General features: G+C 42.6%; 1 protein-coding gene across 6 annotated transcripts in view; it reads left to right on the top strand.

Annotated features, from left to right (window-relative positions):
- The window catches only part of vps13d (vacuolar protein sorting 13 homolog D), a 276,898-nt gene that overhangs the window by 67,303 nt on the left and 181,811 nt on the right, over nt 1-27,784 (top strand). For 4 of the 6 annotated variants that reach the window (XM_048561113.2, XM_048561116.2, XM_048561114.2 and 1 more), the window contains exon 24: nt 19,008-19,232. In XM_048561113.2, the coding sequence (XP_048417070.2) occupies nt 19,008-19,232 (225 nt within the window). The remainder of the gene's footprint in view (nt 1-19,007; nt 19,233-27,784) is intronic. The other 2 variants (XM_059638090.1, XM_048561115.2) reach the window with 1 other exon arrangement.

The raw sequence follows: 27,784 nt of genomic DNA, 5'->3' as shown, positions 1-27,784 counted from the left end.
TATTTGTCTCTCCTTTTGAAGAGACAAATTAGGTTTGCTACTTTCCAGTCTGATGGAACTTTCCGGAATCTAGTAAATTTTGTAAAAAGAATGCTGACCCATCTACTTCATTAACCACCTCTTTTAAGACTCGAGGATGAAGCCCGTCAAGATCCTCCCACAGTTTTATCAGTTTGTTGGGGATTATTTCCCCAGTGGTGGTCCATCCATAATTTCTTTATGTACCATTAACTCCCAAATCTCTCTCTCACTACACCATCAACGCTCACTTTATTTACTTCTTCCCCTTTTGTTCACCTGTAGAAACTTCTGCTATTCATTTCTAGCTAGCTTCCTCTTGTGTTGTAATTTCTTCTTGTTATTCTGTGCAGTTCTTTATATTTTGACCAATCATCTGACCTACCACCCATATAATATATGCTTGTCCCTTAAGTTTGATGCTTTCCTTAACTACTTTCATTAACCACAGATGATGAGATCTTCCTTTGCAACTTTTCATTATTGTAGTAATATACTGAAATATTTCCTTCAATAGTTGCCGTTGCTTGTGTATTGATTTATCTTGTAGCCTAGTATGCCAGTTCACTTCAGCCAGCTTAGTATTCGTGTCTACATTGTTACCCTTATTTAAGTTTAAAATAATAATCGTAGACCCACTCTTCCTTTCAAACTAGATGTAAAATTCAGTCATATTGTGATCGCTTCCTAAAGGTGCCTTTACTCTGAGATCATACATTAATCCTGTTTCATTATACAGTGCCAAGTCTAATATAACCTATTGTCTAGCTGGTTCCAGAACATGCTGTTGTGAGAAATTATCTCAATAGTATTCTTTGAACACTTCACCCAGACTATCATTGTCAATCTGACTTTTCCAATTTATGTATTGATTAAAATCACTGATTATTGCTGTTCCTCTACCACAAACATCCAATGTTTCTTGTATACTTTTAACCAACATAGTGGTCAAAACAGGTTCCTATTAGTAACCACTAATATTTTTTCATCCACACCCAGAGCAGTTCTGCATCTTGATTTCCTGAACCAAGGTCATCTTGAGCAATGACACCAATGTCACCTTTTATTAAAAGCAGTATCCCAGCAGCTTTACCTGGCTTCATATTCTTTTGGAATGTCATATACATCTCAACCTTAAGTACTTAAAGCTTGTCATCCTGCAGCCATGTTTCTGTAATGGCTATCAGATCATATTGATTTACTTTAACTCATTTAGTTTATAATGAATGCTGTGTGCATTCAGATGAAGATCTTTTAGGTTTTTTTGCTACCTTTGCAACATCCAGTCTTGACTGTTGGTGTATTGTAAGGTCTTTACTTAGATAAGAGAATTGCAGAAAAGGACTGTGTTTCCATATTACTACTTTGCTGTCCTCCTATCCCTTGATTTGCTACGTCTACCCAAGTTTAATCTTTCAACCCCTTATTTAGGTTGAAACCTTTTCTATGTTCCTGGCTATTCACTCACTTAGAACACCAGTCCCAGTGCAGCTCAGGTGCATACTGCCCCAAAGATAGAGATCTCACTTTTCCCAGTATTAGTACCAGTGTCCAATGAACTGGAAGCCATGTCTCCCACATCATGTTTAGAGCTATGCATTTATTTCTCTGAGCATATTTGCCTTATTCCAGTTCCTTGTGCCAATTTTCCTGATTTCTTCAAATACAAATATCCCACTAATCTGATTTCATGTATTGGTGTCAGTAAACTATAGGGAAAATTATATTTTTTAGAAATAGGCCTTTTATCTAAAAAACTTAGCCTGCCCTTCAGTCTGTAGTACTACTTTTATTAAGTGACAGATGCGCAAGAACTAGGTACTTCTTAAATGTTTTACGGCAGAAATGCATTATCTGTGTTTAATCCAATTTGGAAGGGAACAGATTGTTTCTGCAACTTGTAACCCTTCCCTCATGTGCTGCTCCTACAGCTATTCTCACTGCTAAGTGATATTGGGAACTGCAGATGCTGGAGAATCCAAGATAACAAAGTGTGAAGCTGGACGAACTCAGCAGGCCAAGCTGCATGTCAGGAGCACAAAAGCTGACGTTTCGGGCCTAGACCCTTCATTGGAGAGGGTTCTGGAACAAATAGGGAGAGAAGGGGAGGCGGACCGAAGTCTGCCTCCCCCTCTCTCCCTATTTATTTCAGAACCCTCTCCTCATCCCCCTCTCTAATGAAGGGTCGAGGCCTGAAACGTCAGCTTTTGTGCTCCTGAGATGCAGCTTGGCCTGCTGAGTTCGTCCAGCTTCACACTTTGTTATTCTCACTGCTAAGTTTGCAGATCCATCCCTGAAGTCCTCTCACACCAACTTGAGGGGTGCTGTTAAAGATATTTTCTCACTCAGTTTCTAGTCCAGGATTGTTAATTGCACAGCTAGGTGTTTTACACAGTTAATGTGAATGGAAATTTCACTTCCCCCCCCTAATGCTTTCAACTGATACCCTAGCAACAATGTGTGGGTCTGAAACTGGACTCGTATTCTGCAGCAACCCTCCCTTCAGCGAAAACCATGCATTATTTACTTGCTGCGGTATTTGTTCTCCTGCCTCCCTGATGGACTTGTATTTAACTTGCTATTCTGTTTTATTTTCTCATTTCTCATGCATTGAAGCACTTAAGCATATTATCCCTTGGAAGAATTTTGTTTTGAAAATGAATGAAAGAAATAAATGAACTCGGGCCAATAAATTAGGAGCACGAAGTGCAAAGACAGTGAAGATCTGAAAAAGACACTAATATCAGGGAAAGAAGTTTTCTAAAAAGTAAAGGAACTCAGACTGAGATGGATCTAGATTCTCCAAACGGTGCTCCTGTCAATATTCCTGCCAATAAAGCTGTACATGTGCGCAACCAACAGCAACCTGATGGTGCCATGAAGGCCACTCTCAAATTGTTCCTTACAGGAGACCTGGCATATGTGGCTTTTGCCTTGGGCCATGGCCATTGAAAATATTAAAGGGCTTGATTTAATTTTTTTGCTTAATTTAGTTTTAAATGTTTTTTTGTAAAAAGCGAATAGGTTGTACACTGTGATTAAAAGTGAGTTGTCTCTACTAATTTTAAAGTAACAGTGTTTTATGAATCCATTTTTTTAAGATATGAGCATTGCTGACAGGGCCACATTTACTGCCTATCACATTGAGCAGGTGGCAGTGAGCCACCTTCTGAAACAGCTACACCGCTGTGGGCACATCCCAGTCTGAATAAGTGGGACTAGCTATGTTACTCGTACAGAAATTTAGAATGGCTGTGACAGACTGGATGGCATTCCTCGACTGTAATCGTTCTATGATTCTAATATGCCCACTACAGTGTAAGTGTGAACATAGTCCATATATTATCAGTGTGAAGATATCTGGTACTGTAATAATATGCACAGGACAATATCAATGGACTACCACTTCTTAAAAATTCATTCTTGGGATGTGAACATTGCTGGCAACCTCAGCATTTATACCTCATTCTTCATTACTCTTGAGAAGGGGGCTATGAGCCATTTTGTTGAACTGCTGAAGTCCATGTACAAAGAACAAACAGCATAGGAACAGGCCCTTCGGCCCTCCAAGCCTGCCCTAACACGTTTTGCCTTTCCATGCTGAAGCTGTCTTCACCTACAGGATCCATGTTCGTCACCTCTTCTCCAATTCGTGTACTCACCAATGCTTGAATGTTGCTATTGTGTCTGCTTCCTCCACCACCTCTGACAGTTCTTCCCATCACCACACTTTGTGTAGAAAACTTGCCTTGCACATCTGGTGTAAACTTGCCCCACCACCATCCCGAGCAATGTTCAATCTGTGTCCCCTAGTAATTGACACCTCCACCCTGGGAAAGGCCTCACACTTGCCACTCTATCGATGCTATTCGCAATCTTATGAACTTCTATCAGATCGCCCCTTGACCACCTGCGTTTCAGTGAAAACAAACCCAGTCTATCCCACCTTTCTTCATAGCTGAAATCCCCCATACCAGGCAGAATAGTGTAGATAAAACCACAGTGCAGTTAGAGGGTGGGAATTCCAGGCTATGGTGCTACGACAATGAAGAATTCGTGATGTCTTTCCCAAATGGGATGGTGTGAGACTTGAAGCAGTACTTTCAGGTGCTGGTGTTGCCTTGCATCTGCTGCCCTTGTGCATCTTGCTTTTAGAGATCACCTGAGTTTTGATGAAATATTGCATACTTGAAATATTAATTGTTTCTTTCTCCACATATGCTTTCGAACCTTGCTGAATGATACCAGCATTTTGTTTTTATTTTTGAACTTCATGACAGCAGATAAAGTTGGGGTTCCAGTTTGTGTGTTTTTCCAACCCTGTTCGTGTACTGAACATGGTGATAGCATCTAATCACAATTTTTAAAATATTGATTTAATAGATTACTGTATCACATGTTATTATCCTATTATTAGTCTTTAAAGTCAGCATTCATAATTCTCTATTTATTAATTTCTCTTCATATTTTGATCATTGTAGAAATTAAGTATTACAAACTCACCTCTAACATTTGCTTCTTTATTACAGCGGTTATGGACTCTTAGCAAGTTGCCTTTTCTTTACATCTTATTCCACCCTTAAAAGAGATGCAAATCAAAAGAATCCTTACTCAGAAATTTGAACTTTGTCTTTTCAGATGCTTGTAGATCTGCTACGTATTTCCAACATTTTCTGTCTTTAATTTTCTTGGCCATTGGCAACTTTGTCTGCAATCCAATGTCAGCAGTGTACCTCAGCATAGTTGGGAGCTATTTATGTGTAAATTGGTACAAATAGCTGTGTGGATGAACCTATTTTCCAGTGTTGTGCTAGATTTGACAGTAACCTTCTAGGCCAAGTATTAAACATCACATAGTTTCACTCTGGAATTTTCTTGTGATGCTGGCAGTAATTGCACTGTGCAGAATTTCTGAGAATAATGCTAATGGAAACCAGATGCAATTTAAGTATTGTCCTGTGAATAACCAGCAATTCTATATGGTTCGGGCACAGAGTAATACAAATGTACTGTTTGATCCAAAGGCCCAACTGACTAAACATTTTGTGGATTAAACAGTCTTTTTAACCATGAGGTCACATTATCGAATTATAGACTTAACTGTTTATTGCGTATTGAGGATCACCTTGAGATTTCTGGTGTTGAGTTAGTTTCTTTATGGAATGATTGAGCAACCGAGTGCTATCTCTGTCAGGGAGGAAATATTTATCTGTAATAAGCATTATCCAATAAAGATAGGTGTCACTTTTGGGTGGTTGTGACAAGTTTTGTTGATCGTAGATGCTGGGTACACTCCAGGGTTCTGTTATGAGACGACGATGCAGAAGAATCCGCTTGCCCTCTCGGGTGCAATGAAAGATCCTGTTGCACTATCGGTAGAAGAACATGCAGTTCTTTCAATCTCCTTCAATTTTCCCATGATCATCATGGCAAACCAGATCGGCTGGTTGTTGTTGTTTGTGAGACCGTGCGACATGCATAATAACTGCGGCATTTTCCTGAGTCATTGTCGGCCATCCTTCAGCTTGAGAATGGCATTCACACAAGGTTCTGAGTTTCAACCACTGGCCTTCCTGAAATAGGACAGGCCAATTCTTGACCCTTGGATTTTTCTGACCGCCTGTGCTCTGCCTCTTCATAAGGTGTTTTGGCTCAAAGCCATAGTGCATTAATGTTAATAATTTGTCATATTTTTGAATATCTGTTAACAAACTTTGCAGCCATTAATTCCACTGCCACTGCAGTTTAAAGAGAGCTTCAGAGTGTCCTTCATAACAAGGTGTAGAGCTGGATGAACACAGCAGGCCAAGCAGCATCATAGGAGCAAGAAGGCTGACGTTTTGGGCCTCTACCCTTCTTCAAAAATGTGGGAAGGGAAGGGGGTTCTGAAATAAATAGGGAGAGAAGGGGAGGCAGATAGAAGGTGGACAGTGGAGAAGATAGGTGGAGGGGAGACAGACAGGTCAAAGAGGTGGGGACGGAGCCAGTAGAGGTGAGCCTTCCTGCTCCTCTGCTGCCTGGTCTGCAGTGTTAATCCAGCCAACACTTTATCTCAGATTCTCCAGCATCTGCAGTTCCTGCTATTTCAGCGCGTCCTTGTTATGTTCTCTTTATCTTCCCCAGGAATAAAGTTTAACAAAATAGGATCTGGCAGGAGAACTGCTTTTCAGCCATGCAGGCCCATTGTCCATTGCATCATAGTTGATTTTTCAAGTGTTTAACCTGAATGTTTGTAGAGTTGGCTTCATGAAGAATACCACCAGCAATGTCCTGACATCATTATAGTGTATACACTTCAGAAGCATTTAATTGACTGTGAAGTGCATTGGGATTTGTCAAGGCCTTTGGGCACTCTGTGAATTCAACTCCTTTGTTCCACAGTAATTAGTATTGAATTGACATTGTAGGCCAGCAAAGGGATTAAAGGGAGCTGATCCTTGAGCTTTGCTTGGTGATATGAACAAAAAAAAGTCCTTGGATCAGGCCAAGGTCATGTGTTAATGCAATAAATGTGGCTGGGGATTGTCATGGAAATAGACACTGCTTCAGAAAACTAATTCCACATTTTTGGTCTTATACATAATAAAGAAACTCTAGGAAACCTTAAGTGCTGAGGAAATAACCACGTATGTTGAAGGTGAATTCCAAAGTTTTGGATCAACAAAAAAAATTACAGTTCTTGACTAGTTTTTCCAGTTTGAAAACAAAGCTAATCTTTGGAATGTGGCAATGGAGTGAGCATTAGTTGCTGATTATCATATTTTTCAGATTGACAGTCCAGTTAGCATTCTGCCAGCTTGTAGACATCTCTGAATTGCACAACTAGTTGTTGCAGAACAGCTAGAAATGGATGCTAGAAATCAGAAACAAAAAACAGCAAATGCTGAAAAAGCTCAGCAGATTTGGCAGCATCTGTTGAGAGAAAGCAATTAACATTTCAGGTCCAGTGACCTTCCTCAGAACTTCAGAAGTTAGCTGTAGTCTTAACAGGAATGTTCATACCAGTCAGCATACTGCTCCTTCCATATCTCGAATCAACCATGTGAAGCTTCTCTGGACTGCCTCCAATTCAATTTGTCTTTCCTCAGACAAGAGATTCAAAAGTACTTATACTGTTCCAGGCGTGGTCTGACAAGCACCTTGTAGAGTTTTAGCAAGTCCTCCCTATCTCTATGCTTCATTTCCTTTGAAATAAGAGCTAATGCTCCACTTGCTTCCCCTATTACCCACTGAACTTGTGTGCTAGCTTTTTTGTGATTTATGCACAAGAAGCCCCATTTACATGTGCTGCAACAGTTATCATAGAACATTATAGCACAGTACAGGCCCTTCGGCCCTCGATGTTGTGCCGACCTGTCATACCGATCTGAAGCCCATCTAACCTACGCTATTCCACGTACGTCCATATGCTTGTCCAACGATGACTGAAATGTACTTAAAGTTGGCAAATCTACTACCGAAAGTTGGCCATCTTTCTCCATTTAAATATTGTTCAGTTCCTCTATTCTTCCTGCCAAAGTGCATATCCTCACATTTTCCCCACATTATATTCCATCTGCCAAATATTTGCCTACTCACTTAACCTGTCTATCTCCCTCATTGCCATCCTCGCCACTCAGATTCTCACCAATTTTCTTGTAATCCACAATGTTGACAATAGTATTTACTCTTTTGTCATCCCAGACATTAATATATATTGGAAATAATTGTGACTAATTTACTACTACCAACACCATGACCTCGAATCTTATTAAGCAGCCTTAATTGATTTCTGATTTCCTTGATTTCTGAAGAAAGGTCTAGGTGCAGAACGTCAGTTTTCCTGCTCTTCTGATGCTGCTTGGCCTGCAAGCTCTACACCTTGTTATGTCTTAATCAAACGCTTTTCCTTTTGGAGCTCTAACTACATTACATATGGTGGTTTCCCTTTATTTATCCTGCTTGTTATCTTCTCAGAATTCTAAGTGCAGAAAGTATTTAATGCAACTTAAGCCCTATTACTTGTTTTTTTGTCATTTTGAATAGCTTTGTATATTGAATGTAAAGTTTGAAATACCAATGTGACTGTGTGGAAAGAAGTTGAACATCTCAAGGAGAAAAATGTTACTCAGATCAGGAGACAATTAGCAAATATTAACTTGCAGCGAGGTTGCAGTATTAGCCAAGACATCAAAAGAAAATTATTTGATACTCCTTTCTGAGAAAGTTATTCAGAGAAAGGACAGTACGATGGCAGCACCGACTGTGCAATTCCATGTAGACATTCTTCCTGCATCTGTGTGGGTTTCCTCTGGGTGCTCTGATTTTCCCTCCCAGTCCAGAGATGTGCAGCTGAGGTGGATTGGCCATGCTAAATTGTCAGTAGTGACAAGAGATGTGTAGGCTAGGTGGGTTAGCCATGGTAAATGCGAGCTTACAGGGATAGGGTGGTGGGCTGGGTCTGGGTGCAGTGCCCTTTGGAGGGTTGGTGCAGACTTGATGGGCCAAATGTCCTCCTTCCACACTGAATTCTATGATTTCAGTGTTTCACAGAGGATGTATGAATCTACAGCAGCTGGTTGTTAATATCGTAAAACAGCAGGCAAAAATGTTTGCAAAGGAGCAACAAAATGGAAATCAATAACTTGCATTTACATAGACCTTTTCTGTGTGAAATGTTACAGGAGCCTTCACTGGGGAAATTAATGAAATAAACTTTGGCATAAGTCTCATGAGATGTTAGGGCAGATATTGCAGAGCTTAGTCAAAGACCGTAAGTTGTTTTAGAGTCTGTAGAAGGAGGAATTGGAAATCGACTTCAAAGAGGCTTATTAAAGTAATTCCGTGGCTTAGGGCTTTGGCAGCTATTGAATTTAGTGAGCACCTCCCACCTACACTGCCAGATTGCCTGGACAGAGACCAATGTCTCAACTGCTTGTCCATTGATATCAGACATTCAAAAAAAATGTACCAACGTTGGTTACATAGACAGTGGACTGAATGTTTATGTTTTGGCTGTGTCAATTTCATCGAATTGCACAGAAGGTTTATTTCTGTGAGGCTTACAAGATTTCTTGCCATATCATCCCAACCGGGCTTCCTTAATCACCCACAATGAGCTGCTACCAGGATAACCTGAAATTGACCAGTATCCGGAGTGCTTGCACTGTCTTTCAATGACCATTATGCATCCAGGCAAGTGCTATCAGTCTGGCCTGCCCTGTGATAATTGCTCCAGATGCGACAAATAAGGAAAAATTACACCTCTGTTTGTGATGTGGATGGGGTGGCGCAGAGCAGGCTATCAGACCCTGTCAGCCTGGTCCTTGATTGCCAGCCAGGGCACTGTAGTCTCAGCCACCAAGAGGAATGTGCAGCAGTACAAGGAAGTCAATGATAACGGGAACTGCAGATGCTGGAGAATCCAAAATAACAAAAGTGTGGAGCTGGATGAACACAGCAGGCCAAGCAGCATCTCAGGAGCACAAAAGCTGACGTTTCGGGTCTAGACCCTTCAGGAGGTCAATGACCTTGGTTTGTCAAGGGTAAATGCCACCATCGTTTCTGTATTCTCTCAAAACCAGTGCATCTCTGCCACTATACTTTTCTCCCACTAATGCTCACTGCTTTGCCCCCTCACTATTACAAGCAACATCTTTCCTCACTCATTCTCACCTACCTCCACCCCCTTCCACCCTAACCCAACCACCTTCCCTCTTAGCCCGAACTGCCTTCTGCGCTCCTTACTCACTCTTGTAAGGCACCTCCCCACTTTTTTGCCCAGAAGCACTAGCAGTAACAGCTGTGCCACCCACGTTTATCTCACTCGACCCCTCCATTTCTCTCATTCCAGGAGAATGGGGTAACAAGGCAGGAAGAACCTGACATTCAGCTCCTTGTGAGGAGGGTATTTTGACCCTAACTTCCCTGTGTGGCCAAATAACCATGACCAAACCCCTCAACAGGCTTCTCTTGACTTACTGTACTGGAACCTCATTGTGTGAAGAGTACCAGTATTGTATTGATGAGGACTGTTGATGACTATAACAAGCATCCTTGTTTTGTGACTGCATTGTTTGAAAAGGAAAGACAAAATAAGTTGAGTCTGTTATCTCTGGCCTGAGGGGGTGTTGTGCAGGGAGCAAAGTATAAAAAGGCATGCAAGACAGAGATGCTGTGAGTATCCAGCTAGCATTAAGGTAGGTGAAAAATAAGAAAACAAGGGAACAGCCCAGCTCAATCTATGAGTTGGGTGCCTGTCCCGGAACGCAAAGTGTCTTTGCAATAGCATGTCGAAACTAGTTGCCAGTGTGCTGTGAAGTACAGCTTTAAAATGCAGATTTGACAGGTGACATGAGTATTCTTGGGGGTAGGTAGCTTTTGGATGCCAGCATCGTTGGATGAGGCCTGGGGGGTAACGATAGGTGTGGCAGGCGCCCTGGCTTGTGCCCTGAGATGTTGCTGCTATGGTAGATTCCCTTCTTTCCATAAGACATAGAATTGGAAGTAAGGCCATTCGGCCATCAAGTCATTAGAGAATCCTGGACCAACACTCTCAGATCCCTTTGTACTTCTGCTTTACGAATTTTCTCACCATTTAGAAAATAGTCCATGCCTGTATTATTTTTTCCAAAGTGCAAAACCTCACATTTACTCACATTGAATTTCATCAGCCATTTCCTGGACCACATTCCTAAGCTGTCTAAATCTTTCTGCAGCCTCCCCACCTCCTCAGTACTACCTGCCTGTCCACCTATCTTTGTATCATCGGCAAACTTTGCCAGAATGCCCCCGGTCCCTTCATCCAGATCATTAATATACCAGGTGAACAGCCGCGGCCCCAACACTGAACCCTGTGGGACACCACTCGTCACCGGTTGCCATTCCGAAAAAGAGCCTTTTATCCCAACTCTCCGCCTTCTGTCAGACAGCCAATCCTCAATCCAAGCCAGTAGCTCACCTTGAACACGATGGGACCTCACCTTGTTCAGCAGCCTCCCGTGAGGCACCGTATCGAAGGCCTTTTGGAAGTCTAGATAGATAACATCTTCTGGGTTTCCCTGGTCTAACATACTTGTTACCTCTTCAAAGAATTCCAACAGGTTTGTCAGGCACGACTTCCCCTTACTAAAACCATGCTGACTTGTTCAAATCTGACCCTGCACTTCCAGGAATCTAGAAATCTCATCCTTGAAAATGGATTCAAGAATTTTACCACCTACCAAGTTTAGGCTAATCACCCTTTATTTTCCATCTTTTTGCCTTGATCCTTTCTTAAACAAGGGCATTACAACAGCAATTTTCCAATCATCTGGGATTTTCCCAGACTCTAGTGACTCTTGAAAGATCACAGCCAAAGCCTCTATTTCCTCAGCCACCTCCCTCAGAACTCTAGGATGTAGCCCATCAGGGCCAGGAGATTTATCAATTTTTAGACCTTTTAGCTTTTCTAGAACCTTCTCTTTTTGCAATGCCTACCGTACTCAACTCTGCCCCCTGACTCTCCCTAATTGTTGGCATACTACTAATGTCTTCCACTGTGAAGACTGACGCAAAGTACTTAAAGTTCTTCAACTATTTCCTTATCGCCCATCACTAGACTTCCAGCATCAATTTGGAACGGCCCAATATCTACTTTTGCCTCTCGTTTGTTTCTTATGTACTGAAAGAAGCTTTTACTATCATTTCTAATATTACTAGCTAGCCTACCTTCATATTTGATCCTCTCCTTCCTTATTGCTCTCTGTTTGTTTTTGTAGCCTTCCCAATCTTCTGATTTCCCAGTGCTCTTGGCCACTTTATAGGCTGTCTCTTTTTCTTGATATATTTCCTGACTTCCTTTGTCAGCCATGGCTGTCTAATCCCACCCCGGATAATCTTTCTTTTCTTTGGGATGAACCTCTGTACTGTGTCCTCAATTACACCCAGAAACTCCTGCCATTGTTGCTGTACTGTCCTCCCCGCTAAGCTCTGCTTCCAGTCAATTTTCGTCAATTCCCCTCTCATGCCCCTGTAACTACCTTTTATTTAACTGTAACACCATTACATCCAACTTTGCCTTCTCTCTTTCAAACTGCAGACTGAACGCTACCATATTATGATTGCTGCCCCCTAAGTGTTCCCTTACCTTAAGGTCTTTTATGAAGTCTGGCTCATTACATAGCACTAAGTCCAGAATAGCCTGCTCCCTTGTAGGCTCCATCACAAGCTGTTCCAAAAAGCCATCCTGCAAACATTCCATGAATTCCCTTTCTTTGGATCCACCGGCAACATTATTCACCCAATCCACCTGCATGTTGAAGTCCCCCATGATCACCGTGATCTTGCCTTTCTGACATGCCCTATCTATTTCTCGGTGCATCTTGCGTCCCTGGTCCTGACCACTGTTAGGCCTGTACATAACTCCCATTTATAGTTTTTTTGCCTTTGTGGTTCCTCAACTCCACCCACGCAGACTCCACATCCTCTGACCCTATGTCATTCAGTGCCGTAGATTTAGTTTCATTCTTAACTAACAAGGCAACCCCACCCTGTCTGCCCACCTCCCTGTCTTTTCGATATGTTGTGAATCCTTGAATATTTAACTGCCAGCCCTGAACTCCCTGCAACCATGTCTCTGTGATGCCTACCACATCATAATCTTTCAAGAGGATTTGTGCTGTTAATTCATCTACTTTGTTGCGAATACTACGAGCATTTAGATAAAGTGCCTTAATGCTAACTTCCTTATCATTATTAGAGATTGGAAATCCTAAGATGTCTTAAGCTATCCTTCCTTTTTGCTGTATTCCTAGTCTGCCTCGAGCTTAAATCCACCTATACACATTCTATCTTGTTACTTATCTTTCCATTTAACTCCATACTCCCTGTCTCTTTCACTTTACCTTCGCGCCCCCCCAACTCAGAAGTTTAAAGTCCTACTGACCACCCTATTTATCCTTTTCGCTAGAACACTGTTCCAGATCGGTTCAGGTGGAGACCGTCCCAACGGTACAGAACCCCCCCAGTTCCAAAACTGATGCCAATGCCCCATGAAATGGAATCCCTCTTTCCCACACCAATCCCTTAGCCACGTGTTTACTTGCCTAACTTTCTTTTCCCTATGCCAATTAGCATGTGGCTCAGGCAGTGATCCGGAGATTATGACCCTTGAGGACCCCTCCTTCAATTTCTTTCCTAATGCTTCATAATCCCTGAACAGGTCCTCTACCCTAGTTTTGCCTATGTTGTTAGTCCCAATGTGGACCACAACAACTGGATCCTCCCCCTCCCGCTCCAATATCCTTTCAACCCAGTTGGAGATGTCCCGCACCCCGGCACCGGGCAGGCAACACACTATGCGGGACTCCCGATCCAGCTTGCATAGGATATTATCTGTCCCCCTTAATATAGAATCCCCTATAACAACTACCTGTCTTTTAGCTCCCCCCTCTTGAATGGCCTGCACCACGGTGCCGTAGTCAGCTGGCTCATCCTGTCTACAACCTTTTTCCTCATCCGTACAGGGAGCAAGAATCTCATACTTGTTGGTTAAGGTCAAGGGCTGAGGCTTCTGCACTCGGAATCCCCCTACCTACCTCACTTACAGTCACACCTTGTTCCTGAACACTTTCTGAATTTGAGTTATTTAATCTACCGGATGTGACTGCCTCCTGAAACAAAGTGTCCAGGTAACTCTTTCCCCCTCCCGGTTGTGCTGCAGAGTTTGAAGCTCAGATTCTAGATCTTTACTCTGATCCGGCGTTCTTCCAGCAACCAACACTTGCTGCAGATGTGGTCGCTGCTGTTCACAATGGGATCAGCCAGCTCCCACATCATACAGCTACAGCACATCACTTGCCAGCCATTACTACTTATTTAGTTAACTTTTACAATTTATGTATTAGATGCTTTCTAGTATTTCTCTGCTACACTCTTTTTTTCAATTAAGCAATTAAACTTTTAATCAATTACACAATACACAAGGATATAAATTGAAAAGCCTTACCTTAGCAACACACGAGAGTCCTTCTCGGTTAGAGCTCCCCCTCTTTCTGCTGTTGGAACAGGAGTGGAGGGCTCCACCAGTCAAGGAAGGTATTTTCTAATCTTTAAAGCAGAGACTCAGCCACCTGTAGGCATCTGATCGATGCTCCCACTCTTCCTGCTGCGAGTCTGGACTTTTAATCAGGTTAGAGGAGGAGGGAGGGAGGCCCTACTGTGTAGGACCTGGGGCTTTCATCCAAGTTGTTAATATATATTATAAAGAGTTGTGGCTCCAACACTGATCCCTGTGGCACTCCAAGTTACAGACTGCCATTCTGAAAATGGCCCCTTAATCCCAACTTGCTGCTTCATTTAGTTAATAAGCCAGTCTTTTATCCGTGCTAATACATGACCCCAAACACCATGAGCTGTTATGTTATTAGGTAGCCTTATATGCAGTACCTCATTGAATGCCTTTCCTTTTGGAAATTGAAATATATTCCAAGATGATCTAGAGCTGCAGTCAGCAATCTGAAGTTGCTGGGTACCTGCTCTGACTTGCATGGCAGAATTTTATTGGCAGCTAGTTTCCTTGTGGAAGGTGATAGAATAGGATGCTGCATGTTAATGAGATGAAATGTGGAGTTAATGAGGTTGACAACAAGCAATAATTCCTCTTAGGCATCTTGCTGCTCCCTTGTGGAATCTCATCTTGATGCCTGGAACTCTGTTTGAAAATGCATCTGGTCGCTTCTGAATCGAGAGCGGTCTCGCCTGACTTCTTATACAGTTCTTCCATATTTTTTGCCATAGACCATGTTGTTCAGGTCACAGAAAGATTCTGCCAAGTGACTCCAAGCTGTCAGTTTGTGGCAATGAGTCGCAAACAGTGGACCAACCACCTGCTAATATTGCTGATATTGCCAAATACGATGACCGTGCAAATACATAGATCAGTACAACACCGTGTAGGCCCTTCAGCCCATGATGTTGTGTCGACCTATTGTCCTACTAAGATCAATCTACCCTGCATACCCTACATTTTGCTATCTTCCATATACCTATCCAAGAGTCAATTAAAAGTCTCTAAAATTCTGGATGTGAGTTTGCTCGCTGAGCTGGAAGGTTAGTTTTCAGACGTTTCGTCACCATTCTAGGTAACATCATCAGTGAGCCCCCGACGAAGCGCTGGTGTTATGTCCCGCTTTCTATTTACCTGGTTAGGTTTCCTTGGGTTGGTGATGTCATTTCCTGTTCTTTTTCTCAGGGGATGGTAGATTGGCTCCAAGTCAATGTGTTTGTTGATGGAGTTCCGGTTGGAATGCCATGCTTCAAGGAATTCTCGTGCATGTCTCTGTTTGGCTTGTCCTAGGATGGATGTGTTGTCTCAAAGCTCGCTAGTCTCTAAAGTATCTGACTCCACTACCACTGTCAGCAGTGCATTCCACACGCCCAACTCTCTCTGTTTAAAGAACCTACCTCTAACATCTCCCCTATCCTTCCTCCAATCACCTAAAAATTATGCCCCCTCACTATGGTCATTTCCGCCCTGGGAATAGGTGTCTGACTATCCACTCTGTCTACATCACTCATCATTTTGTAAGCCTCGATCAAGTCACTTCTCATCCTTCTTCACTCCAACGATAAAAGTCCTAGCTCCCTCAACTTTTCCTAATAAGACCTTTCCTCCAGTCCAAGCAGCATCCTGATAAATCTGCACCCTCTCTAAAGCTTCCACATCTTTCCTGTAATGAGGTGACCAGAATGGAACACAATATTCCAGATGTAGTCTAACCAGAGTTTGAAAGAGCCTCATGGCTCTTAAACTCAATTCCCCTGCCAGTGAAAGCCAACACACCATACGCCTTCTTTGCAACCCTCTCAACTTCGGTAGCAACTTTCAGGGATCTTTGGACGTGGATCCCAAGATTTCTCTGTTCCTCCACACTGCTGAGAATCCTGTCGTTAACCCTGTCTTCTGCATTCAAATTCAACCTTGCAAAATGAATCACTTCACATTTTTCTGGGTTGAATTTCATCTGCCACTTTGCCCAGCTCTACATCTGTCAGTGTCTCATTGCAACCTACAACAGCCCTCCACGCTGTCCACAACTCCTGCAACCTTCGTGTCATCAGCGAACTTACTAACCCACCCTTCCACTTCTTCATCCAAGTCATTATAAAGATCACAAAGAGCAGAGGTCCCAAAACGGATTCCTGAGGCTCACCATTGGTCACCAAGCGCCAGGCTGTATACTTTCCATCTACTATCACTTTCTGGTCTTTTATTGGACAGCCAAATTTCCCTGAATCCCATGCCTCCTTACTTTGAGAATGAGCCTACCATGTGGAACCTTATCGAGTGCCTTGCCAAAATCCATATACACCACATCCACTATTCTGCCTTCATCGATGTGTTTTGTCACATCTTCAAAGAATTCAATAAAGCTTGTGAGGCATGACCTGCCCCCCTCAAATCCATGCTGACTATTTCTAATCAAACTGTTTTTTCAAATAATTATAAATACTGTCTCTCAGAATCCTCTCCAATAATTTGCCCAACACAGAAGTAAGACTGACTGGTCTGTAATTTCCAGGATTATCCCTATTCTCTTTCTTGAACAAGGGAGTGACATTTGCCACCCTCCAATCTTCTGACACTACTCCTGTTGACAGCGAGGACGCAAAGATCATTGCCAAAGGGGCAGCAATCTCTTCCCTCGCTTCCCATAGCAACTTTGGGTATATTTTGTCTGGCCCAGAGACTTATTTGTCTTCATGTTTTTCAAAATTTCTAGCACATCCTCCTTCCTGACAGCAACCTGCTCAAGCATATCTGTCTGTTCCATGCTGTCCTCACAAACGTCAAGGTCCCTCTCACTGGTGAATGCTGAAGCAAATTATTCATTAAGGACCTCCCTTCCCACCTTTGACTCAGCACACAAGTTCCCTCCACTGTCCCTGATCGGTCCTGCCCTCACTCTGGCCATCCCCTTGTTCCTCACATAAGTATAGAAAGCCTTCGGGTTTTCCTTGATCCTACTGATCAAGGTTTTCTCATACCCACTTCTGGCTCTCCTAAGTCCGTTCTTCAGTTCCTTCCTGGCTACCTTGTAGACCTCTTTTGCCCTGTCCAATCCTTGCTTCCTCAAACTTAAGTAAGCTTCCTTCTTCCTCTTGACTAGGTGTTCAACATGTCTTGTCATCCAAGCTTCCTTCACCTTACCATCCTTTCCTTGCCTCAGTGGGACAAACCTATCCAGTACCTGTAACAAATGCTCCTTGTGCAATCTCCACATTTCTCTTATGCATTTCCCCGAGAACATCTGATCCCAATTGCTGCTTCATAGTTCTTGTCTATTAGCATTGTAATTTCCCCCTCTCCCAATTAAATACTTTCCCATACTGTCTGCTCCTATCCCTCTCCATGACTGTAGTAAAAGTCAGGGAGTTGTGATCACTATCACTGAAATGCTGTCCCACCAAGAAATCTGACACCTGACCTGGTTCGTTGCCAAGCACCAAATCCAATATGGCCTCCCCTGTAGTCAGCCTATCTACATACTGAGTCAGAAATCCTTCCTGGACACAATTGATAAAATCTGCTCCATCCAAACTGTTTGCACTGAGGAGGTTCCAGTCTATATTAGGGAAGTTGAAGTTGCCCATGACAACAACCCTATTTCTATTGCATCATTCCAACATCTGTCTCCCAATCCGTTCCTCAATGTCTCTGTTGCTATGAGCCGGGGAGGGTGGGGGCAAGGTCTGTAGAAAACTCCTAAACTACTAATAAAGTGACTGCTTTTCTGTTTCAGACTTCCACCCATCCTGACTCAGTGGAGAAACCTTCCTCCATCACCTCCCTTTCTGCATCTGTGATACCATCCCTGATTAGCAGTGGCACCCCCCATCCCTTTTACCTCCCTCCCTCTCTATTTCTATTGAAACATCTATACCCCAGAACATCCAACAACCATTCCTGCCCGTGTTATCCAAGTCTCCTTAATGGGTGCATGTATTGCCTCATGGCACAGAATAGTGTGAAATTACAGTATAGTACAATAATCAGTGAATCAGTTATACATTGTAACACTTTACATTATTTTATAATTGGAGTTGTGTTACATAATTTATGAAAGCATTTGATGAGCTCAACAAACAAGGACCAATGGAATTTAGTGCGAAAGTTTTAAATGGTAAGGGTCAGGCAACTCATTGGTGGTGCAGGGAGATGGGGGAATGCACATTAATGGAGAACCCAAGGGCTGAAGTGTTGTGGTGCATGCAAGTTGCAAGAAGTTAGTCAAGGCAAATTGGTAATGAAATTGTGAGGGGTGAGAAACTGGTGTGGGACAGTGAAGTTTTGAGTGAAAAGGAATGGTTATGATTGGTTTAATTTATGATTATCCAGTAGTGTAAGTGGTGCAAACAACTAGAATGTGTATCCATGAGGTAGAATTGGGAAACTGGAATACCCAAATCTTTGATCGTTGTTTATGTACTTGTGACAGAGCTTCAGAAGATTGAAATGTTAAAATTAAACATTAAAATATCAAAATTAATTGCTTTATGTCCTAGGAGATTGTTTTGATATTTTAATATAAGATTATTCTGCAATGAGGCAACAGTGGTCAGGATATTCAGACCTGGCAAATCATTATGTAACAGAAATAGAGTTATTTAAACTTTGTCAGCTAGGTTGTCAGAGTTTGTAGCTTGCATGTTTGGCCACAAGTTGTGGTTTGAACACTCTAGTAAGATGAGACAAGACACAAGGTATTCTGCATAAAACTAACCCTTTCAGTGCTCATTCAACCCTGTAGAATATGTAAAACTTGGTGAAGCTACTGTAAAAGCAATTAATGATTATCAATGTTCTGCTGAAATGCTGTTCCTAAAATGGAAACCTTGTTTTCTCCATTGCGGATACTGGCTGACCTATGTATTTATAGCCTTTTTGTAGAACTCAGTTCTTGCGAATTTTAATCCATATATAGAATGGGACAGTTTTCTTTAGTTCTCGTCTGTTTTGTTGATTCCAGGTGCGAGACAAGGCACAGAGAGCCTCTCGGATCCTACTTGATATAGAGGCTGGTGCTCCAGTCCTCCTGATTCCAGAAAGCTCCAAATCAAACCAGCTGATTGTGGCAAACCTTGGTAAACTGAAAGTGAAGAACCAGTTCTTGTTTGCTCGGTCACCGGGTACATTCTCGCTGCGAGACAAGGTAGAAAAAATTACCATGGTTCATGTCTTTTTCCCTCAACTGGTGAGAATTCCTCTAATTTGTCCCTTTTTTCCTCTTCTGCAACATTTTGCCAGTTTCATTTGTTTTATGTTCAGCCTGAATGTGTTTTGAAAATGCATGCTTAGAAGGAAAACTTCATCCGTCTACACTTTACTAAAGAAAGGAGGAATCTGGTGATTGAAAATTGCTTACACTACAGGACACTGCTGAGATTTTTCTGGCCAGTTATCATTATAGGTTGATCTTATTCTGGCCCCTACCAATCTTCAACATTTTAGTGCTCCATGCACTGACTAAAAAAAAAATGCCCTGATGTAATTTACAGAAGGGAAGATGAAAGAACTCAGTTTAAAGAAGACAACTGAGAATAAGGGAGACAGTCTAAGTTGGATGTTTTCAAGGTGGTGGGTTTGAAAGTAGGATCAGAAAGTCGTCCAGTGAAGGAATGAGTAGTAGTCTAGAATTGGAAAGTTGAGATACAAGTCTCAAGAACTGGCAGAGATAAGACGGGATAAAACCAAGATGTAATTTGGGTGTGAGAAGAGTAGGGTTTAAAAGTTGAGATCAGTAATTGTGGTTCACTGTTTTTTGCATCTTTCGCTGTAACGACTAATGGAATTCATAGTGAAACAAAATTAGACATTTCCCTGCTGGTTCAATTAATAAAAGCAGCCTATAACTGAACCACTCAGACCAGGATTCTTAATTGTGATCATCAACTCATATGAATTGCTGCAGTAGGCATTGGCATCTGGATATGGCAAAAGAGAAAACCTGGAATTGCTGGTAGAAATTGCAGGCTGTTGAGTGAGATCAGTGTCAGGCCCAGTTGCAACATTTTGCATGGTCAAACTTTCTTCGATTATTCATGTTTCCAATTTACAAATGGAGTAGAATCCACTGAGCCAGGTAGCCTGATGAGCCTGGTAGCCCTCAAAATATTCAGTGGTTTTATGAAAGAGCAGATAAAAGAGAAGAATAATGTTAAAGAAAGCTTATTACTCGTCACCTGTGGAGACTGTTAAGTTTTATATTGAAACAATGGAAGGATAATGATTTGCTTTTCAGCTGAGATTTGAAGCAGTATTGTCAAGTTAATTAGAATCCTGTGTTTGACCTGGGGCTGAGACTATACTGAGGATCATGATTGTCTTCTACGTATTCCCATTTTAAGGTATTTTCAAGATATGAGCTGTCTATATGTAATCTGGTTTTCAGGCTGTCTTGTTAGGATAATGACTATGATCCAGAAGCTGACTTGAGGCTGGCGATGATTTGTGATTCTGAATTGATTTTTGTGCTGCATTGTTAGGCTAATTGCACATTTGCTGGCATTTAAGCAATGCTATCAGGTAGTGACTGATGGGCTGTGCATGACCTAAGGGTAATAGCTCATATCCTGTTCATGACCTAGGTTTGAAGTTGTCTGGATAATGAGCTTTTCCTGTGTGACAGACATTCAAAAGACTGTGTCATTATGTATTCAAAGCTCTCACTCATCAGTACAAAAAACTGCAGTCATGCACAGTGTAAACATATTCTAGATGAACTAGATAGCCACATTAATTAAGTATTTAATGCAGTAAAAGGTAAGCTGCATTTGTAAATTCTGAACTTTAAAGGTACACTGGACAATATATATAATTGAATGCAGAATGTTGCTTTTGTTCTTTTGTTGAGAGCTAGCTAGCTGTTTAATTAATTTCCTGCATTCGCTGCGTATTTGAAACAGATGATTTATTTTTGATTGCTTTCTGTTTTGACAATATGTAATATATAAATTGATTTTTTTTCTGCTTTGACAATATGTAATATATAAATTGATTTTTTTTTGCCCTTTTTGTCTTTGTCTGAGAATTTAATTTTGCATGCCAATTCATACAAGGACCCGTCATTACTGGAGGTACACAGACAAGATCACCTGTTTGTTTGAAAGTTTTTGCAGAGATGATGTGGTAGTGCAGCACGTTGGTTGTGTGTTCATGCACTTTTCAAAGTGTCTCCAAAACTTCCATTTGATGGATGATTATATTTGGTTCTGGTCTGTGATTTCCAAAGAATGTCCAAGCGTTTGATAATGAGATAACTTTGAAAATGGCCATGGTTGGCTAGAAGTGTGTGAATCATCAAATGAAATCTGTTAAAGTATCTATCATTGACTTGTGAAACTTCTGAAAATACATTACTTAACATTGCATTCAAATTTAGGATTTGATATGTGATGATAGAGTCAATGTGTTGAAGAAAGATATTCATTTCTCAAACTTAATTTGAAATGGCTTGGTAGGGGGTACTTCCAGTCTCCTCATTGTAAGAATCAAATGTCTTGGAAAACAGTAATTCCAGTGACCTATTTTTGAGGTGGAACACGTCTCAAAGTGCTTTGACTACCGTCAGTGCTTTAGATGAAAACATGTCTGCAAAAATACTGTTGTGCTTGATGTGCCTGTGTGTAAGAAGGGAAAATGTACATGTCAACTTCATGTCAACATGAGGTTCTATCCAAGTATTTGTAAATTATTTAGTAAGGTTAGGTCACATGGGATCGGGAGAGCTAGCCAATTGAATACAAAATTGGCTTGAAGGTAGAAGACACGGCGTGGTGGTGGAGGGTTATTTTTTGGATTGAAGGCCTGTGAGCAGTGATGTACCACAAGAATCACTGCTGGGATCATTGCTTTTCGTCACTTGCCTAAATGATTTTGATGTGAATGTCGGAGATGTGTTTAGTAAATTTGCAGTTGACACCAAAATTGGTAGTGTAGTGGACAGTGAAGATGGTTATCTGAGTACAAGGGGACCTTGATCAAATGGGCCAATGGACCGACAGATGGCAGGTGGAGTTTAATTTAGATAAATGTGAGGTCTTGCATTTTGGTAAGGGAAACCAGGGCAGGACTTGTACTGTTAATGACAGGGTCTTGGGCAGTGTTGCTGAACAAAGAGACCTACGGGACCAGGTACATAATTCCTTGTAAGTGGAGTTGCAGGTAGGCAAGGTGATGAAGGCGGTGTTTATCATGCTTGCCAACACTCAGTATAGGAGTTGGGCTGTCATGTTGCAGTTCTACAGGACATTGATGAGACCACTTTTAGAATACTGCATACAGTTCTGGATGCCCTTCTATAGGAAACATATTGTGTGACTTGAGAGAGTGCAGAAAAGATCTACAAAGATGTTGCCAGGACTGGAAGGTTTGAGCTGTAGGGAGAGGCTGAATAGGCTGGGGCTTATAAAATTGTAAGATGAATGGAGAGGGCGAATGGCCAACTTCTTTTACCTAGTGTGTGAGAGTCTAAAACAAGAGGATGTAGTTTTAAAGTGAGAGGAGCAAGATTTAAAAAGGACCTGAGTGGTAACATTTTTATGCAGAGGGTGCTGCGTATATGGAATGAGCTGTCAGACGAAGTTATGGAGGCTGGTACAATCTCAACATTTCAATAGTACCTGGATGGATATTGAATAAGAAGGGTTTTTAAAGGGATATGAGCCAACTGCTGGCAAATGGAACTGTCAGATTTGGATGTCGTCTGGTTGGCGCTGATGAGTTAGACTGAAGAGTCTGTTTTCTTGTTGTATGATTCTTTTTGGTGAAGAATAAATACAGGTATGTCACTTTGATTTGTGTATGAACACACACATCATTCAACAATCTCTGCAACTGCAGAGGGGTGTGTGAGAGTTTAATTTGATCACAGTATCCGCATGCGGTGTGTTATTTGAGAAGAACCTTTCATCAGTTTGGACAGGAAGCATTGCCTTTATTCCATATTTTAGACACCTTTCTGAAAATTGCTTTGTGTTCTTTATAGCTCTAAATCTCATATCGGATAGCCCTTGGGGATCATTGTAGTGCATGATCCCATTAAACTACATTGAAATCAAGATAATTCACCATAGACTAGTCTGCCATGTGGTGATGTATGGAATAACTCTTATCATAATTCCCAATAAAGCATTTCACCTGGAAAGCAATGTAGTTTAACAAATCTCAAATGGATCGTGAAAACCTTGTCCTTGTTGTATTTGATGTGTGTGTGTATCAGCAATCTGCTACATGTGGTATTTGTATTGCAGTTTGGATTATATGCATAAATTGATAGTTATTTTTATTTTGTTACAACAGGATTAAACTGAAAGATTTGAGGAAGTGGTTGCATTCTTTTTTAAAAAACAAGCTGCCCTGCTAATTTGAGTGTCATCCATGGCTCAGTGAAAGAACTTGGGCAAATTCACCTGTTCAATATTTCACTGTTAGTGGTAACCTGTTTGTTAGCATAACCCTTTTTACCTGTTTGGGTTCAGGAGTGAATTAATGTGAGTTCATGGAACAGCTACTGAACTCCGCTCCCTCCACTCCAACCCCAACCTCGCCATCAAACCCGCAGACAAGGGTGGCGCAGTGGTAGTATGGCGCACTGACCCCTACATCGCCGAGGCCAGACGCCAACCCTCCGACACCACCTCCTAACGCCCCCTCGATCATGACCCCACACCCGAGCACCAAACCATCATCTCCAACACCATTCACGACCTCATCACCTCAGGGGACCTCCCACCCACAGCCTCCAACCTCAGTGTTCCCCAACCCCGCACGGCCCGTTTCTATCTCCTTCCCAAAATCCACAAACCTGCCTGCCCTGGTCGACCCATCGTCTCAGCCTGCTCCTGCCCCACCGAACTCATCTCCACCTATCTGGACTCCATTTTCTCCCCTTTGGTCCAGGAACTCCCCACCTACGTCCGTGACACCACCCACGCCCTCCACCTCCTCCAGGACTTCCAATTCCCTGGCCCCCAACACCTCATATTCACCATGGACGTCCACTCCCTATACACCTGCATTCCGCATGCAGATGGCCTCAAGGCCCTCCGCTTCTTCCTGTCCCGCAGGCCCGACCAGTCCCACTCCACCGACACACTCATCCGCCTAGCTGAACTCGTCCTCACCCTCAACAACTTCTCTTTTGACGCCTCCCACTTTCTACAGACTAAGGGAGTGGCCATGGGCACCCGCTTGGGCCCCAGCTATGCCTGCCTCTTTGTAGGTTACGTGGAACAGTCCCTCTTCCGCACCTACACAGGCCCCAAACCCCACCTCTTCCTCCGGTACATTGATGACTGTATCGGCGCCGCCTCTTGCTCCCCAGAGGAGCTCGAACAGTTCATCCACTTCACCAACACCTTCCACCCCAACCTTCAGTTCACCTGGGCCATCTCCAGCACATCCCTCACCTTCCTGGATCTCTCAGTCTCCATCTCAGGCAACCAGCTTGTATCTGATGTCCATTTCAAGCCCACCGACTCCCACAGCTACCTAGAATACACCTCCTCCCACCCACCCTCCTGCAAAAATTCCATCCCCTATTCCCAATGCCTCCGCCGCATCTGCTCCCACGATAAGACATTCCACTCCCGCACATCCCAGATGTCCAAGTTCTTTAAGGACCGCAACTTTCTCCCCACAGTGATCGAGAACGCCCTTGACCGCGTCTCCCGTATTTCCCGCAACACATCCCTCACACCCCGCCCCCGCCACAACCGCCCTAAGAGGATCTCCCTCATTCTCACACACCACCCTACCAACCTCCGGATACAACGCATCATCCTCCGACACTTGCGCCATTTACAATCCGACCCCACCACCCAAGACATTTTTCCATCCCCTCCCCTGTCTGCTTTCCGGAGAGACCACTCTCTCCGTGACTCCCTTGTTCGCTCCACACTGCCCTCCAACCCCACCACACCCGGCACCTTCCCCTGCAACCGCAGGAAATGCTACACTTGCCCCCACACCACCTCCCTCACCCCTATCCCAGGCCCCAAGATGACATTCCACATTAAGCAGAGGTTCACCTGCACATCTGCCAATGTGGTATACTGCATCCAATGTACCCGGTGTGGCTCCCTCTACATTGGGGAAACCAAGCGGAGGCTTGGAGACCGCTTTGCAGAACACCTCCGCTCAGTTCGCAACAAACAACTGCACCTCCCAGTCGCAAACCATTTCCACTCCCCCTCCCATTCTCTAGATGACATGTCCATCATGGACCTCCTGCAGTGCCACAATGATGCCACCCGAAGGTTGCAGGAACAGCAACTCATATTCCGCCTGGGAACCCTGCAGCCTAATGGTATCAATGTGGACTTCACCAGTTTCAAAATCCCCCCTTGCCCTACTGCATCCCTAAACCAGCCCAGTTCGTCCCCTCCCCCCACTGCACCACACAACCAGCCCAGCTCTTCCCCCACCCCACCCACTGCATCCCAAAACCAGTCCAACCTGTCTCTGCCTCCCTAACCGGTCCTTCCTCCCACCCGAAGCCGCACCCCCATCTACCTACTAACCTCATCCCACCTCCTTGACCTGTCCGTCTTCCCTGGACTGACCTATCCCCTCCCTACCTCCCCACCTATACTCTCTCCACCTATCTTCTTTACTCTCCATCTTCGGTCCGCCTCCCCCTCTCTCCCTATTTATTCCAGTTCCCTCTCCCCATCCCCCTCTCTGATGAAGGGTCTAGGCCCGAAACGTCAGCTTTTGTGCTCCTGAGATGCTGCTTGGCCTGCTGTGTTCATCCAGCCTCACATTTTATTATCTTGGAATTCTCCAGCATCTGCAGTTCCCATTATCACTGAACAAACTTGATGTCTTTTCGATTCACTGTAAAATTGAAACATTCTAGTAATTAAAAGTAGATTTTTCACTAATCTACAGAAGAATGCCACTGGCAACAGCAACGCATTAATACTTGTCATTACTGCATTTCCACGAAACCCCAGATATTATTAAGCGACAAAATGTCAAGATCACATTGTTTCTCTTTCTCAATATGATGAAATTAAAGATGCAGTATCATGTTCAGGTTCTTGTAACTGATGCAGCACCAATGTTGTTAAAAGCCTGGCATTTTCAAAAGAGTAACACTTGCTAACAATAACAGGCAAGGATATGGCTGCAGCAACATGCCTGATCTTGTATACCCTGAAACCTGTAACTCTCATAACGGTTCCTTGCCATGAAGTTTCCTTTGTAGCTGTACCAATTGCACTTTCCCTTCTCAGCACAGACAGTATATGTTAGCAGGCTCTTGGATTGTGATTGGCATCTCAGTTGAATAAAGTCCTGTCCTTTCTTCAAAAAACTAAATATTGCAAAAGCTGGAAATCTGACATAAAAACAAAATGTTGAAGAAACTGAGTAGGTCTGGCATCATCCGTGGAGAGAAAAACACTTCAACATTTTAAGTTGTTTGACTTCTGTGGAACCCAGAAATAGAAGCTCTGAAGAAGAGTCGTTAAGCTCAAAGTGTCAACTTTATTTCTCTCTCCACAGTTAGTGCCAGACCTACTGAGCTTCTCCAGCATTTTGATTTTATTCACGTCCTCTCTTCATTTTACACTTTCTAGCTTCCAATAGTGAATAACAATCAAGAAGGTGATGGGAAATTAATGTTAACCTAGGCAGCAATGCCCATATCCCTTTAATGAATCAAAAATTGAAAGATTGCATTGCCTTTTATTTTGCTGTGATTTTCGTCATTTGTAATTTTTGAATTAATCTCCAGAAAGTTGCATCCAGGTAAAGCGATCAGTCTTAACTCTTCATGATTTTACCATATGTCTTTCTCATTCACATATGCATACATTTTGAATAAAATATTCTTTGCATGGTGTGTATTCAAAGCCTAAAATCATTGAAACGTTATTTACTCACTGCCAACCTCAGACTAGTAGTGACAGCATTGTTGCAATAACAACACCTAGTTTTGTTCAACCTATCTACACATGCAGTTGCCATAGCTAAGTGGGCTGTCTTGCATATTGACAACGTGAATTGCACCATATCTCAATTTATTAGCTTTAAATATACCTGCTCAGAGTTTCAAAATTCGCGGAAACATTTTGGGCGAAAAACTCCGAATGCTTTTCAAAATCAATTTGATATGTTATTTTTAACTGTCTTCCAAATTGCACCTGTCCGGACCCAACTTAGTACCCAAGTTTGAAACAGCATGCAACCATAAAATGGTTGTAGAGCTCTATCAATGAAGAGATATGGTTATATGTGTTAAATTGTAAATTTGCACTCATTTTAATTTCACATGATGAGTGAACTGCATTTGTTGCATGAAAGCGGTGATATTTTGTCCACATCTCTCAATCCATGAAATTTAAAACAAATAATCTCTTTTCCGTTTAACATTTCCAGCCTAGAGGGTTGGTAACTGAATAAGTCCTTCCAAAAGTTCTTCCTTGTGATTTGAAACTAGGCACTAAAAAACGTTGTCGGATTAAGTTGCCTTTATGCTTTTTAAACTTTGGGCATTTGAAACCTTTTTCTAATCCTGTAGTTTTCGATCTTCCTGGCCTTGGACACCATCTGTGTTTGAGGTGATAAGTGTTTATCAGAGTTCCATATTGGTGCCTAATGCTACTCAGCAGACCTGTAATGATGCTCAGTGGAAATAAAATTTCTGTCTTAACTCTGCTTATGGGATATGAGTACACTGTTTGCTGAAGTAAATGCCCTAAGCACAACTAATATTCAGACAGCAGGAGGCATCGGGAA

The sequence above is a fragment of the Stegostoma tigrinum genome, chromosome 28, assembly GCF_030684315.1.
Source record: "Stegostoma tigrinum isolate sSteTig4 chromosome 28, sSteTig4.hap1, whole genome shotgun sequence".
In the NCBI taxonomy this organism is placed as follows: domain Eukaryota; kingdom Metazoa; phylum Chordata; class Chondrichthyes; order Orectolobiformes; family Stegostomatidae; genus Stegostoma; species Stegostoma tigrinum.
The sequence above is the reverse complement of the archived record's forward strand: the minus strand, read 5'-3'. Positions and strand labels throughout refer to the sequence as shown.